This window comes from Capra hircus, chromosome 24 (assembly GCF_001704415.2).
Source record: "Capra hircus breed San Clemente chromosome 24, ASM170441v1, whole genome shotgun sequence".
Taxonomy (NCBI): domain Eukaryota; kingdom Metazoa; phylum Chordata; class Mammalia; order Artiodactyla; family Bovidae; genus Capra; species Capra hircus.
This window is the reverse complement of record NC_030831.1, coordinates 31,831,965-31,848,123: the sequence shown is the minus strand read 5'-3', so window position 1 is coordinate 31,848,123 and position 16,159 is coordinate 31,831,965. Positions and strand designations below refer to the sequence as shown.

The 16,159-nt window shown below is 42.9% G+C and overlaps 1 protein-coding gene across 5 annotated transcripts in view; it reads right to left on the bottom strand.

Moving 5' to 3' along the window:
• Window positions 1-16,159, bottom strand: part of ZNF521 (zinc finger protein 521) — a 313,735-nt gene that overhangs the window by 169,022 nt on the left and 128,554 nt on the right. For all 5 annotated transcript variants that reach the window (XM_018039577.1, XM_018039579.1, XM_018039578.1 and 2 more), the window contains one exon: window positions 6,258-9,610. In XM_018039577.1, the coding sequence (XP_017895066.1) occupies window positions 6,258-9,610 (3,353 nt within the window). The remainder of the gene's footprint in view (window positions 1-6,257; window positions 9,611-16,159) is intronic.

The following is a 16,159-nucleotide window of genomic DNA, read 5'->3' as shown; positions in this document are numbered from 1 at the left end:
AAACAGACGTTCACACTGAAGATGATCGTTAAATTGTTGGAAATTTCAAGTCTTTGAGCCTATTTAATATTTTTTTAATCACACCTAATTTTAAAGCATCTCATTAGTTTTGGGTAAACTTATTTACCTCTGTGGGTACTAGTTACTAGATATACCTGCACCTGGGCTTCCCAGATGGCTCAGTGGTAAAGAATCTGCCTGCCAATGCAGAAGATTCAGGAGATGTGGGTTTGAGTCCTGGGTCAGTAAGATCCCCTAAAGAAGGAAATGGCAACCCACTTCAGTATTCTTTGCCTGGGAAATCCCATAGACAGAGGAGCTTGGTGCGCTACAGTCCCACAGGGTCACAAAGAGTCAGACATGACCTAGAGACTAAACAACAACAACAACAATACCTGCATATACATCCAAAGATGGAGTATACACTACTTTGTCACTTTGAAGTACTGATACTATGTTGATTTATTCAACTGATATTTATCAAGCTCTTGTGATAAGTTGTTCATAGGTGAGAAAAGGGAATATGGAAATAAATAAGTAAAGAAAAATGACTATTTCAAAAGAAAATCTTTAGGAGGAAACCAACTTTGATAAGATTTTCAGGGAAGGCCCACTTGACAGCTTAGAAAGAGCAAGTGGCACAGAGAAGCTGATTCAGAAGTGCAGGTCAGGTGAGGAAGCAAGACAGGTGAAGACTCCAAAGCAGACACCCCCCCAACACCCCCACCCCGCCGGAGGCTGGGAGGCTGAGGCACTTAGCACACGGAGGTGACGCTGGAACACGACAAAGGCAGCCAAGCTGGCTGGGATGTGCACGGCCTCATAAACTGGTGAGAGGTTGGAATTTTATTTGAGAGAAATGGAAAGGCACTGAGGAATTCTGTGTGCCATCCTGAGAGTGACTGACATGTCCACAAGATGCCTTCCCACTTCAGCAGGAAGACTGGATGAGTAGCAGGCAGAAGAGGAATTTCTTAGAAGGCTACTGAGGTATCCTGAAATGACTGCAGCCTGGACCATGATGATGGCTTTGGAGATGCAAAGAGGAGGATGAGATGCTCACTGGAGGTAGAATCTACAGGACTACCAGATTAGGTGTAAGGAAAGAGGGAAAGTTTAGGGACCTAGAAAGTGAGGGATTCCTGGGTTTCTTGCTTGATAATTGGGTGTAGGATGGATCCCTTTACCAAAAATGATGGAAGTTTGGGAAACGTTAGGCTTCAGGTGACAGAATTGAGAGTTCAGGAAGTACACAATAAACTTCAGGAGGCTATGAGAGATACCAATTGCAAAGTTAAACTGTCAGCGGAACACAAACATATTTGGGAAATGTTAGTAAAGAAACAGTTACTGCAGTGTGAATGGATGAGATGCTATGGAGAGAACAGATACAGAAGAAAGAGGATTGAAGAATTCCTACACTTTGGGAACAGGCAGAGGACGAGAAATCGCTAGAGACAGAAGAAGGAAGAAAACTAAGAAAGGGGACACCATGAAGTTACAGAGAGGCGCAGCAAGGGGAGGGCCAGCTACTCTGTAGAGTGCTGTGGAGATGGACCTGGAGAGACCAGTGGCAATCCTGGCAGCACAGCAACAATTTTCTTGAGAACACGGACCTTGAAGTGGAGCGGGATAATAACAATAGACCCACACACATTCAGAACGTCGAGGGCAGAACTTCAATAACAAAACAAGACTTGAGTCCAAATGTGGTCAGAATAGGAGTAGCAATGCTATAGTGTATGAATGCAGAAGAATAACACAAATTTATTTAACACCTTCGAGGTTCCAGTCACTGAGTCACGTGGATTTCTGCATGAGCCAGCTCTCCTGCCATACTACCCTGAGTGGGGAAAGGTTCTGGGAGAACCACCAGCCAGACATGGCCCAGAGGCACATGCCTACGATGGGCCGGGCACTGAATTTGGAATTGGGAGGCCTGGATTCTCTGGGCCTCTTGTCTACCACTTATTAACTGTGTGATCTTAGATCTCCATTTATCTGGGTCTGTTTCAATGTCTGCAAAATAGGCAGTTTAACCAGATGAGGGCCACTGTCACTTCTAGGTTTGATTCTGTGGCATCGTACAGGCATCTAGGAACATGGAATTGGTAACCCTTGAGATTCATGGGGTTGCAAAGAGTAGGACGCGACTGAGCTGAACTGAACTGAACCCTTGCAAGAGCAATTTCAATGGAATAGTGGGGATGATGTGAACTGAAATGTGAATATATAAACCCTCAGAGAAACCCGGCTATGAAGGAGCTCAAGGAAATGAAGGCAGATGGATACATGCTTCCAGTATCATCAGGACACAACCCTTTGAGGTTCAGATGGGGCAGCACCTGAAAAGGTAGCCAGGCTAGTGTCAACGAACTCCAAAAGAAGAACTAACATTTACTCAACATGTAGTAAAGGTCACTAAGTCTGCAAGGTGCTTCATGTGCAGAAAATGCTAGATATCCAGTGTTCTTCCTGCCTCAAATTCTCTCTGCCATTTATGGAATCATTGCAGGTACAAATTCATATGATTGATAGTCAATCTTTGAGGAGCAAATGGAAATGAATAGGTTTTCCTCCACCTCCCATTTTTTATTCAAAATAAAGTCCCCACCGCAAATTTAGGTTAATACTCATAGAATTTTGGTACAAAGAGAACATTTTTCACAAATTCAGAAGTCATCACACAGAAGAAGTGGGAATTTAAATTCAAGTCTTCTGTCTTCAATTCCAAATTTCTTCATCACATGACAGCTGCTTACTATTACCCTTCTTTAATTGTCACATACCATGTCTTTCATCTATTTCTTGGATTATATGGGTTTATATAGTACTTATCCTTCTATAGATTATATCTAAATCCCTTCTGAATAGGTACTCTAGTCTAGAACAAATAATTGTCTTTTTCAGTCTTTGTAAGATGCGTTCCAGTTTCTATCATTACTCTTTTGTGACTGTGAGTCAGAGTCCAGAAAAATCTAACCTGGCTCTTGACAATATCTGGTATTCAGGTTTTATTATCTCTCAAGGTCTTCTTTTCTCTTCTGAAGCCTCAATCCTCAGCAAGAAGAAGAGAAGAAAATACCACCTACATTGCTAAGTCCTTTAATTCCAACCTAAGACATCTAAGTCAATGAACATACACATGATATTTCTTTTTGTGATAAAATTTAATCCTACATGGTATGCCTGCTTTTTGGCAAACTCTTACATAATAGCTTCACCTTTACTTCTGCTGATAAAAATTTCCACAATATTCACAATGAGAAGTCACAGAGGCTTAATTTGAGTAACAAAGAATGAGAACAAAGTAAAACTCTATGTCTTCCTCATCAATGCATTTTTTAGGCTCATTTTTGTAAAACTTTACATATCTTTAGATAATTTTCTATGTCAAGTCCAAATAATATGGTCTACTTACATTTCTTTATGGTGGAGAGTATCAGAAAGGAAGTAGGCACATAAAATTTTTATGACAAATAGCATAATAAAGAAAAACAGTAACAAGGGTGAAAATGTTGAATAGATTAGTGTACTGTTAAGGCACAAAGAAAAAATGTACAACTGAATCTTAATATCTAGTCAATTAACGACACTGCTACAAGTTATTATTAATCAGATTTAATAAGAAGGTATTCTTTCGCATGGAGTCCTTTTTAACCCTCAGTAGCTAGGTGCTTAAAAAACAGTATTGTAAGAATTAAAATTAAAAAGCACTTTAAACATATTATTCTATGTAAGTGAAGGATATAGTTAAGCTTTATAATTATCATTAAGATTTCAGGTATAACTGAAGACTTGACCATCCCTTAAAGATAAATTTCCCGTGGAATTCCCTAGCAGTCCAGTAGTTAAGACTTCACCTTCTGCTGCAAGGGGCGCAGGTTCAGTCTTGGTTGGGGAACCTAAGATCCCACATGCCTTTCGGCCAAAGAGTAAAAATTAATAAACAAATATAAATAAATAAATTGGGCCAAGATATTTTAAAAATACTATTAAAAAAGGCAAATTTCCCAAATCAACTCTAACCAAATTAACAGGTAAAGACTATTAAAATGCCCTCCTTCATTTTTAAAATATTTCACCTCAAATGGTATTATGTTGTTGTTCAGTTGATAAGTCATGTTTGACTCTTTGTGACCCCATAACCTATAGCCCACCAGGCTCCTCTGTCCATGGAATTCTCCAGGCAAAAATACTGGAGTAGGTAGCCATTCCCTTCTGCACAGGATCTTCTTGACCCAGGGATTGAACCCTGGTCTCCTGCACTGTAGGTAGATTCGTTATCATCTAAGCCACCAGGGAAGTTGCCTAAATGGTACAATACAGAGCAATTCAGAAATATCAGAAAGTCTAAACCATGAACAGATAAGAAACAGGCAAATTCCTTTCCAAAAACAATCTAAGAAATAAGAACTGAATTTTGCTTGACTTTAAATGCATACCACCACAATCATACACACACACACATTAATTAATTTTAAACCCCTTTTAGGCACTATTTAAATTAAATCTGAATATAAAAACCCTTCTATATATGTAAAGCATAACAAAACAAAAGAGAGGAATAATTTTTTGAAAGCATAATTTTTTTTAAGAATTTTTGTTCAAAAGCATTTAAAAATAAAACATTTGGGGAAATCTGAACATGGACTTATATAAGATAGTACAGATTTATTTCATCTCTTTAGCTGATTCCCTGGACGGAGGAGCCTGGTCAATGTCAGTCCATGGGGTTGCAAGAGTCGGACATGACTGAGTACCTTTCACCTTTAGTTGATTTCAATAATTTCTGGGCTAACGATACTATGGTTAAGTAAAAAAATGCCCTTATTCTCAGGAAATATGTTATCTACAGTTTACTTCCATGTAGCTCAGATTAATAAAAAAGGTTGCAAAGATAGAGAAAAATCTGACAAAATGTTCCTGTCTGGCAGATTTGTGACATGGATACACGAATACACACACACCTGTTCTTTGTGTTATTTCTTTAACTTTTCTCTAGGTTTAAACATGATGGATACAAAAAGTTGGGAAACATTTCAGTTCATATGATGACAACTAGCAATATTTGCTTCCAAAGAAATGATTTGATCCAACACGCGCGTCATGAACCATTATCAAAACGACGTCCTTCTGGTTTGAAAAGATTTCACTTCTTTAGAGGACAGAAAGGTGAGGATTTACTTGCAGAGGAGAGAGGGGAAAGCGACTTCAAAGTTGGGGAGTCTGCCTGTTCACACAGAGCCCACATCTGGGGAAGAGGGGCTCTGTGTTCGTCTTCTCAGCTCTCCCCTACCAGCTGACTGATGGCTATCTGCAGGGAGCTGTAGGGGGCCTCGGAGAGGGGGTGAGTGCAGAGACAAGATAAGGAAAAGGCGGTGACCCCAGACTGAAGGGAGACGGGTCTCCCTGGAGTTTTCATTTTGGTTGGATCTCCAGATACAGACAGGTAGGAACGGGGAGAGAGCTATTAGAAACAAGGTGATAAAGCAGAAAGAAATTATAATAAAACAAGCCATCCTCGGCTCAGCTTCAAGGAAGGATGACTTACAAAACTATTTCACTGTAAATGAACTTGTTTTTCAACTATGGAGGGGAGGAACACAAAATGACTCTTTAGCTAAGAAAATGTTCCAAATCCAGAGAGTGAAGACTTGGGGAGAGACCCTTTAAAACCAACGTGGAGCATGCGGACCTTAATAAATGGAGGGGCTCTTAAAAATTCCTGTTGTGAGACAATACCTTCCTCACCACCCAGAAGACAAAGACAAACAGTGAGGGTTGACAATGCCATATAGAAAAGCCATCCCTACCCAATTTGTTATCCACAAATATACATATTGTTTTTAATTTACCCTAAGCCAGCATGTCGGCTCATAACATCTCGCTTTTATGTCATTATCTCTCAGCCATACATACCAGTCGGATCTGGGGATTTCAACTCACGGTGAAACTACACTGAGATTCCAGATCTCAGGTGGTGTTGGCATGAGAGCCGGTCTCTTCAGTCACAGAGAAGACAGTACCCTAGAGAGTCTGGAATTAGTCCTACTTTGCACCACTCAAGCCCAAACTGCTGCTTCCCAAGAAGCAAGCCATCCTTTTTAATGGCCAGGCAGAAAAACACCACTGCCTTTCGATCTAAAGCATCTCTCTGCACAGGCCAACGAATAAAGCTGGGGAAAGGGTAAACCTACAGTGGAGAGGGATGTTTGGGGAAGTTAAAGGGCAAGCATCAGAAAAAGGCGAGTTACCTCATCCGATTGCGAGGGGCTGATTCTGGGCATGGGCGAGACTTGCGGCGTTTTCAACTGAGTGCTGTTGCTGTCGGGCACCAGCTCTCGGTGGACCGTTTGAATGTGATTCTGGAGTTCACTTTCGGACTCAAACTTCACGTTGCAGCTGGAGCAGCGCGTCTTGGGGGCGCCAGTCTTGCCCTTGCCCTCCACGGCCCCCAGGTTCTCAGTCTGGCCCAGGCCCGGTCGACTGGAGCCAGGAGCAAGGTTGACCCCGGGACTGGCGCTCTTACTGAGGTTCACACAGCCAGCACACAGACCGTAGGGCAGGCCGTTGATGTCCAGTTTCACCAGATCTTGCTTGGAACGGAATTCTTTGAGACAGGACGCACACTTGTACAGTTTGGGGACATGCGGGCCGCGGCCAGTGGCCTGGACCGTGGCCCCGTTGCCTGTCTTCTGCATGTGGAACGTCCCGTGGATTTTGAGCTCCAGGGTGGAGGTCACCGTCTGCATGCAAACCACGCAGCGGAACCCCGTGAGGGAGTTCCGCAGGTCGGGGTGCATCTGGCAGTGCTCCAGGAACTCCTCCTCGCTCTGCAGTGGCATCTTGCAAATGCGGCAGTTTCCGGTATCCAGGCTCTTACTGTGCGTGACCTTGTGTTCGGTCAAGGTCAAGAGCGAGGGGAAGCGCTCCCCACAGATGGGGCACATGTAATGTTTCACGGGTCCCAGGTGCGTCTGCATGTGCTCCCGGAGGCCGTTCTCCGAGAAGAAGGTCCGCGAGCACACGTTGCACTTGTAGTTCCCTTTGATGAGCTCCGCTTTCTTCTTGACGATGGCGCTCTCCCCCGGCCGGATGTTGTGGTCCCGGAGTTGATGGTTCTGCAGGAGCGTCTCCATGGTGTAGGCTGCCCCACAGATGTCACAGCCGTACATGGGCTCCGAGGTGTCCACGTCCTCCTCGCTGCCGTCGTGGCTATTGTGGGACTCCTGGCTGTTGGTCAGCAGGGTCTGCAACTCCACCTCCTCCTTCTGGCCCGGCTCCGAGGCCCCGTTTGTGCCGCAGTTGGGCGTCTTGGTGTCGAACACGCAGTGCTTCTCCCGCAGGTGCTTCTCCAGCAGGATGATGGCGTGGAAGGCCTTGCTGCAGAACTGGCAGTTGTACTTCTTGCTGTGCGTGGTGATGTGGCACTGCAGCTCCACCTCGGTGCCGAAGGACTCGCCGCAGAAGATGCACTTGTGCACCTTGCCCTGGTTCTCCAGGTGGTTGTGCTTGACGTGCAGCTGCAGGTCCGTCTCGTTGCGGAAGTCCCAGTTGCAGGAGGTGCAGCGATACACTTTCTTCTCGTTACTGTGCTTCACGGCCAGGTGGAGTTGGATGGAGACCTTGGAGTCGAACACCTCCTGGCAGAGGGTGCAGCGGAAGAAGACGAAGGTGTGCATGTCCAGCAGGTGTTTCTGCAGGTCGTCCACCGACGTGAACTGCTTGTCACAGCTCTCGCAGATGTAGTACGTGGAGGTGATCATGAAGTGAATGGTCACATGCTTCAGCAGGGACTCTTGGTTGGGGAACTCCTTGTTGCACTGAGGGCAGGTCAGTTTCGGGAGCACAGTGTCCAGGTGGGTCTTCAGGTGAGTCTGAAAGCCGTCCAGGGACGTGTACTTAGCACCACACTGATTACAGATATATTCTCCAGCCTGCCTTGCAGGCGCCCCTCCTACCGCCTGCATCATCTTCAGAGATGTCTGCTCTATGGCCACAGGTGACAGGGGACTCAAGGCCCTGGATTTCTTCCCGTTGTGGATATAATTCAGGGCCAAGGGAATGTTTTTATGATTCTCTTTGATGTGCTTGTTCAGTTTAAGAACGCTGTTGAATATGGGGGAATTTGTACAATAGGAACAAGAATAGACTTCTACGACTGGCTCTTTCGGAGTCCCGAGCACTGGGGACCCAAATCGGGAGCCACTGAGGTCACAATGGACCTGTCTTATATGCTCTTCCAGAGAAGAGTCAGTGAGGAACCCCATGTAGCAGTGGGGACAGAAGAAAGCATTGCTGTCCTTCGCCGCGGGGTTCGCAAATCCGTGAGAACATCGGATGTGTTCCTGAAGGGTGTTGAGGTCGTTGACAACTTCAGAGCAGAAGTTGCACTGGTAGACTATGGCGGGCAAGGCAGAAACGATCAGACCTGGGTCCTGAGCTTCATGCACTTGCTTAAGATGTTCATTGAGGTTATAGAGGGAGGGCAGTACCTCCAAGCAGTACTGGCAGATGTGGGCCTGCTCTGGCTTATCTAAATGCATAGTTTTCAGGTGAATCTGCAGAACCGCCAGACTGGAAAACAACTGCTTGTTGCAGTAAATACAGCTGTAGGTGACCTTCGCCTGTTTACTCGAGGGGACAGTCATGTCCGGGGTCTGCTGAGCGGCCCGCTTCCTTCCCCGACTCTTTGGGATGGGTGGGGCGGCTTCCACCATGGTCGAGCTGTCCACCGAGAGGTTGGAGTCCGGGGTCGTGCTGGACACGGAGGTGTAGCCCACTGTGACCAGGGAAGGGCTGTTGCTGTGGTTGCATGACTCCGGTTGCTGGTGACTGTCCATGTGGCTGTACAGCTCCTCGACGCTGTGGAAGCTCTCGGAACAGATGCTGCAGGAGTTCTTCTTCTCCCCGCCGTGCATCTGCTCCATGTGGTTCATCAGGGAGGTCTCCTCCACGAACAGCTCGTGGCAGTAGACGCACTGGAGGGCCGCCCGGTCCTCGTTCGGGGAGCACTCGGGGTGGCACTCGGCAATGTGCTTTTGGAGGTCTTCTGGGAAGTCAAAGCCTTCCTCGCACTGACTGCACTTCTGAGTGTCCTTCATCTTCCAGTCCTCCAGCCTGGAACCCGACTGGGAGCCGTCCTTGTTCCTCTCGTGGACCTGCATGTGCCCGTGTAAGGAGCTAGAGGACAGGAACCCACGGCGGCAAATGGCACATTTATATGGCTTGTTGGACGTATGAGTCTTCAAGTGGATCTTCAGGTGATCACTTCTGGAGAAGGCGGCGTCGCACTCACTGCAGTGGTACTTCTTGTCCCCTGTGTGGAGTTTGATGTGGCGGTCTCGGCTCCGCTTGTGTTTGAACAGCCGGCTGCAGTAGGTGCACTTGAAAGGCAGCTTGTCGCTGTGACTCTGCTCATGGTGCTTTAGGTAGCTGAGACGGCTGAATGACTTGTCACAGAACTGGCACGGATACGGGAGTCCGGGGCCACCTTCTTCCTCTCCAAAATCGCAACCTTCTCCGTGGCTGGGGGAAGTCTGGTCCTTGCTCGAAGGTGAGGAAGCGGGCCAGGAGCAAGTGGGGTCATCCTCTACATCCACTCCATCTGCAATGAGAAGATGGGAACTTTTCACTTTCCGGGTAGAGAGTTCAAGAACAGATTTACTGTACTCTTTCAACAAGTACACAGGGTGAGGGGAAAAAAAAGGAGGAGAGACTATTTGGATGGAACACTTTCAAATCTGAGCCCAAAGCTTTTCTTCTACGTTGACTTTTCGCTGGCTTGTAAAATATAAAATGATATTAAATAGTTCAATGTCTAAATTACCCCTTTATTACTTTTTATCATTCTTCCTTAGGAGCAAGGTATATATTATGCATTGACAATTTTATTAAAATGCAGATTTTAATATATTTAATGTTTCTTTTGTATTCATTCTAAAATGATTTGCATATTATGTGAGCATCTGAAGGACCAAATGAAAAGAGGAAATATTACAAGAATGATTTAAAATTAATGCAGTCAACCCAGATGTCTAATATTTAATAAAAAATTCCCTCTGCATTTTGCTTGTTTTTATAGGAAAAGGCAATTCTGCAGGCCAAACTCTTTTATGGGGTTCTTATTGATACAGACCTTATTGCATTCAGCAAAAAATATTAAAAAGTAAGCACATGAAAGAAGACAGAAAACACAATAATAATTATGTCTTGTGTAATAAAAGACAACCAGGATTTCTTCAATAACTGTAAGATTCGAATAGCATAGGCCAGAAAATGGATTATTAGATGTTAGAAGGGTATGACTAGATATTACATGTAGCTAGGATCAGCCAGGATCAAGAAAAAAAATGAGAGTTTCACAGGGTCAGAATGTAATAGTGTATTTTGTTTGGAAAGTTCAAGAGGTGGCCCGCCATTTCTTCCTTTTGCTAAAGCCTCAGCAGCATGAACTTCCTTAGCCAAACAGGACCTGCACTTTGAGGTGAGCGGAGACAAAGCAACTTGTGAAAAACTGGAAACAGGAAAAGTGATAAATGATTATGGTAAATGCTGAAAGATTTATGAGTAACAAAGAGAAGACAAACAAGCCTGAAAGCCAGATATAACCTTAGCGAGCTATCCATAAAGTAACTCTACCTTCTATTAGGTGGGTTTTTTTAACCATGTTTGCAGCAAGTGTACCTCTTACTTCTGTCACTTTCTTAACATCCAAGTGGAAAATGAGACCTCTTAAATAGACTGTGAAACCTCTGACTTTTCAAAACAATTCTAGTCTATCATTCATGATTAGAAGACATCGCAAAAGCTTTTCACTCTCCAAAGGAGCAAGATTTTTCATAAATGCCGACAAGTAAGGACCATGGAGTAGGGTTGGTGGAGATAGCGATTCTATTAGAATAGGTCTGGTTAAGAATATTATTGAGGTATTCTAATAAGAAGCAATTAGAATGCGATCAAATACATTTTAAAATCCTTCAAAGCTGAAGTTCACTAGCAAGCTATATTATTAACATAAAAGGAGAAACTGGTGAGCATTATGTAAACAAATTCCACGTCTGCTTTCTTTAAGGTAACGAGATTTTACTAGATTATCAACCTCTTGCTTATCCACAGGAAACAGATGAGGATCATTCCTTTCCTGCATCTAGAAACTGATGACAACACCATCTCACTATCAATGCCAGATGGCAACCATCTAACTCTGAGAAAACAACCAAACACCATTCCTGGATTCCTGCCCACTGCAACAAAGCTTCGCAATACAAGTTGAAAGCCACATGATTTTGCATCCTCATTTATATCCGTCTATAAGCCAACATGTTTCCAGCATAAGGAAGAGTTTGAGAATTGTTGGTGTGATGTCAATTTAAAGGTAAATACCTATAAAGAATATATTCAAGTAAGCTCATCAGCGAACATATAGAGAAACAATTTTGAAAAATTAAAAACAAAAACAACCTCAATGATGATTTAGCTTTTCCCTTAAAGAAACTAAGCCATCTATAGCTGGTAGCCCTAAAACAAACCAGTCTTGAAATATTTTTTTCTAATTAAAAATGTCTAATATTTTACCAAAAATTATATTATAAAATCATAATATTTATATAATGTGTATATTATTAAAATTATAATATTTTATTAAATTTGGCTCAGCATTCTAGAAGGAAAATCTATCACTTTTCACACATTTATTATTTTGGCTTATATCCTGTTGTTTCACTTAAAAATATTTTCAAACACATTATCTGTGTACAGCTGGGGAAAACAGTGAATCAGAAATTAGTCATGTATCTAGACTGAAAGAATAGAACTTAAGCTTGATAATTTAGCAAGTGAATCTATTATTAAATTGCAGATTGTGCCTGGCATGATATATTATTATAACAACACACCAAGAATTATAGAGCACTAGACTATTATACACACGGTGCGATCCTTGACACCATGCTTAAATCAGGTTCTTGTCTGTGGCCATGCCTGATTATACCTATTACCTAACCATTCTCCTAAGCTTGTAAATTTCAAATACAGTCAAGTGAGGTGAGGGTCAGTTTTTACTCAAACCAAGATTCAAGGGAGCTAGAAACCTCTTCATTCTCTCTCCTGTCCCTATTACTTGATCTTGGCGAAAAGATGTGATAATCACAGATGATGTATCTCTAACTGAGATGCATGGAAATTGCCCTACCGGATTCACAGGCTGCAGAATGGAGGACATTGGGCAGAAGTAGAAAGTTTGAGTAGGGAATGCTACTTTAGAAGAATAAACAAAGGTTCCACAAAAAGTTGATTTCTGTTTTAGAGTCAAAATTATAAAATGCTCATTTGCTAGGACTATAACTGAGCCTGTTCTCCTTGGGGTGCACAAGGAACTCACCAAGGAAACTCCCAGGGGTGTTAGTTCATGCTCTAAGGGTATCAGTATCGCCCCAGACTTCTGTGTTAGTGGTGGTGTTGCCAATATTCTCTGAGGTCTACCTTAGTGTCTGCAAGCTACCCATTCCCATCACCTTAAGTTTTTTTGGCATGCACAGCTCAAATGATGCTTACATGGCTACTACAGACCTAAATAATTTCAAGTTGTTTTTTTCATCTGGAAGAAACTATGGAGGATTCTTTCAATCCCCATTACTGAGTCAATTTGAACTTTTTTTTCCCCTTCAGCACTCACTAAGTGCTACTAACAGGAATGTCTTTCTGTGTTATGGCAAGTTTTCTGCATTTCAATGTGAAGTACTTAACATGTCCACGTTAAATTTGAATTTTTGGAATCAATCACTTCACACTAGCTGACTCTCGGAGAGCTACACCTCTTACAACGGGAAGAAGGAAAGGGGGAAAAAATAAAAAATACACAGATACAACTTTGCTGGAAACCAACTCCATGGCCTAGAAGTCTATTTAAAGATGCAAATGTGTGTGCACAGTTAGTGCAGATGTTTTTCTACAGCAACTGTACTTGCTGAGTTTCAGCATTTCCATAAAGCACATTACAACAAGTGTGTGAACACTCGGAGATGAAAGTCTCGAACACTCCTGAGATTTGCAGTGGAAAGGAGAGCCGCCTGACTTTTCTCCAAGCAGACAGGAATGCCCATGATTCAGCAGCCTGAGTAAATAAAAGAGGTCCTTATTTCCTAATTTTGCTGGCTGGCCACACTGCAGCAGCCTCTGTGCTCCTGCCAAAGGGGATACAGAACTGGAACTACACCCAGCCGCTGAAGGCCTGTCTTTGTTAGCCAGCCAGGCTTTCCCGACCATCTTCTGGCAACAAAACTGCCATATCCTGCAAGGAAGACCTCCATCTCAGGCTTGATGGTTCTCTAGTCTGCTTGAAAGGACAAAACAACAGATTTTGCTGGGTCTGCATCGGAGGAGGACAGCTGGAAACTCAGTTAGCGGCAGAGCCACACCTGTTCGGTCATATTTATGGGGGAAAGTGCTCACTAACAGAAAAGTGAAGTCATGCTAGAAGGAGGGATTGCACAGGGGAAAAGACACCAGAGCAGGAAGTACTACCTCTCTGACATGAGCCATCGACCCTCATGGACCAACCTGGGAGGAGAAAGCAAAGATTGGCTGTGATTTTATCCTGGCTGCTGGGGGACAGACAGACGAATACACCCCAGGAGGGGCTGCCTGGTAGCCAAATGAGGGGCTGATAATGTCTGTCTACAGCCTGTCACTATGGAAGAAAAATGCTGCTGAGGGTCCGGCTTTTCTTTCACCTTCAAGTCCAACTCAAGTAGTCAATAAAAAAAAGACCAAAGAAAGAGGAAGAGAAGATGTTCAGGAAGGTCTGCGGGGATGCTAAAGCTTTTTTTTTTTTTTTTTTTAAATTTTTTGCACTATCAAGCAGGTCTTAGTTGGGCTTCCCTAGGGGCTCAAAAGGTAAAGAATCTGCCTGCAATGTAGGAAAGGGTAAGTTACATGCTTCTGGAGGGCAGGGACCAAGTCTTTTAGAATGCTGACTCCAACAGTATGGGCAATCCTGAAATTATTAAGGAGAAAGACAAATAACAAAGTGGATTGACTCAACGTGTTAAAGAAGTTATCCGAGTCTCTGAAGCTATGGAAACTTCCATTACTTTTAGTTCTTTGTAGGGTTGGCCCCACGAGAAGCTGGCCTACTGATGTCCTTCGCTACCTGAGTTCATTCACTGTAACTGCAGGGTTCTTGCTAAACCACCCTTCGGGGTCTCAGTGTCATGTGTGTGCAAGAGTTCCTTAACAGGAACAGGATTTAGATCACCGGTTACTTTTCAAGCGTGTAAAAGAAGACCAAATACTGACAGCTCTGGTACCTCTGTTTTTGGAGGTCAATGACTCAGAATGAAAACTAAAGTCAAGAGTCTGGAGTTTTATTTCTAGTTTCATAACGGACTTAGAAAGTGACCTGGCCAAGTCATTTAATCTGCCCCTACCTAGGTATTTCACCTGCAATATGAAGATAATAATTCTTGCTACTTACCCTCTGGGGTGTTACAAAGATTAGTGAACGTTTCTAGGGCACCTATCATTGCTGGAAGAAAAGATGCATATGTAAACAAAAAGACTTGTATGTGTTGCATGTATTAACGTTTTCACATGTAAGCTTCTTATATGCGCAGTATAAACATATTTTAGCATATTCTTTTCTTTAATGGAACCACTGGAATATCAGCTTTAAGGATTGGCCCAAAGAGTGTCTTAAGCATTCATAACTGTATATTCAGTCATCAAGAAAATAAAATATAAATAGTTGGTGATATCTCTAAGTTAATGACCCATAAATCCAAGCTGACTGTGTTAAATTATCATACACATGATATAATATCGGGTCTTTACAGACAGATAACGTTGGAATGAGTATTTTGCTGCGTAATTCTGAAGCCAAGTATGGACTTCTGTAATCACCTCTTTTATCCTCAAAACACTAGCAGTACAATCATTGCACTGTCAGTACTTGGTGTTAGTTACTCACTCGTGTCAGACTCTTTGCGAACCCCATGGACTGGAGCGCACCAGGCTTGTCTGTCCATGGAATTCTTCAGGCAAGGATACTGGAGTGGGTAGCCATTCCCTTCTCCTTCTCCAGGAGATCTTTCCCACCCAAAGTTCAAACCCAGGTCTTCTGCATTGCAGGCAGATTCTTCACTGTCAAAGCCAACAGCAAAGTCCCAATCATTGCATTATTTCACATCAAAATAAATTCATTCAGCGGATGATTTTTTTTTTTAAAGTGTAGGACAATAGGTAAAAACATGAGATCGAAACAAATTTCCAGGTTAATTCTTCCACTGACTGGAAAATGGTTCTTTCTTTATCCAGCATGCTAGAGGGAGCGAGCTTTTATGTTAGAGTTCATAGTCCTTTTTCCACTCCTTAACTTAAGACACCTTAAGACAATTAAACTGAGAACCTTGAGGAAAATATACTGGGTACACAAAGGCTGAGAGAGGTTAGGTGCTATCAAGAGAGGACATATTTTGAAATGTGTGTTTAGTACACACAGGTAACAAGGATATTTGTCCCGTTAACCCAGAGTCATCACAGTAACAACTCTGCATCATCATATTTAAAATCACCTAACCAAATTGCACAAAACATTTTTAAAGCAATGATCGAAACTGCTTAAGGGTATGGTCACTGTAAATAAACCATTATGCATTATTACACAATTGTTTCCTTTCATTCTCAACAGAAATGTCAACAGCTTTAGAAAAGCAGCCACTTTAGTAACATAACTATAATACTTTTGGAAAAAAATCCCACAATCCTGCATTAAATTCACTCCTTTGTCATGCAACTTATTTATCTACTTGAAAAGGAATACTCTTTACTGGGGGTTCCAAAGAGAAAAGTGAACCTTACAATTATGTAGAGTTCACAGATGCTTTATAATTCTGTAATATCATACATTGTTCTGGAAGGACCAATTACATGCATTAACAGGCTATGAGGGAAAAGGGTGGTCAGTCATTAACGACAGCAAACTGCGGGAGCAGGCAATGGAGGAGCACATTTTTTTAACACAGTCAAGATGAATTCCAGATATCAGAGCTCAGAGGCTATTTATTTTTCCTTTCAATACTCCCTTAAAAAAAAAAAAAAAAAGAGGTTCACTGCTTAGGATGAGCCAATAGAAGAGATAAGAAGTTGTTATCACCCC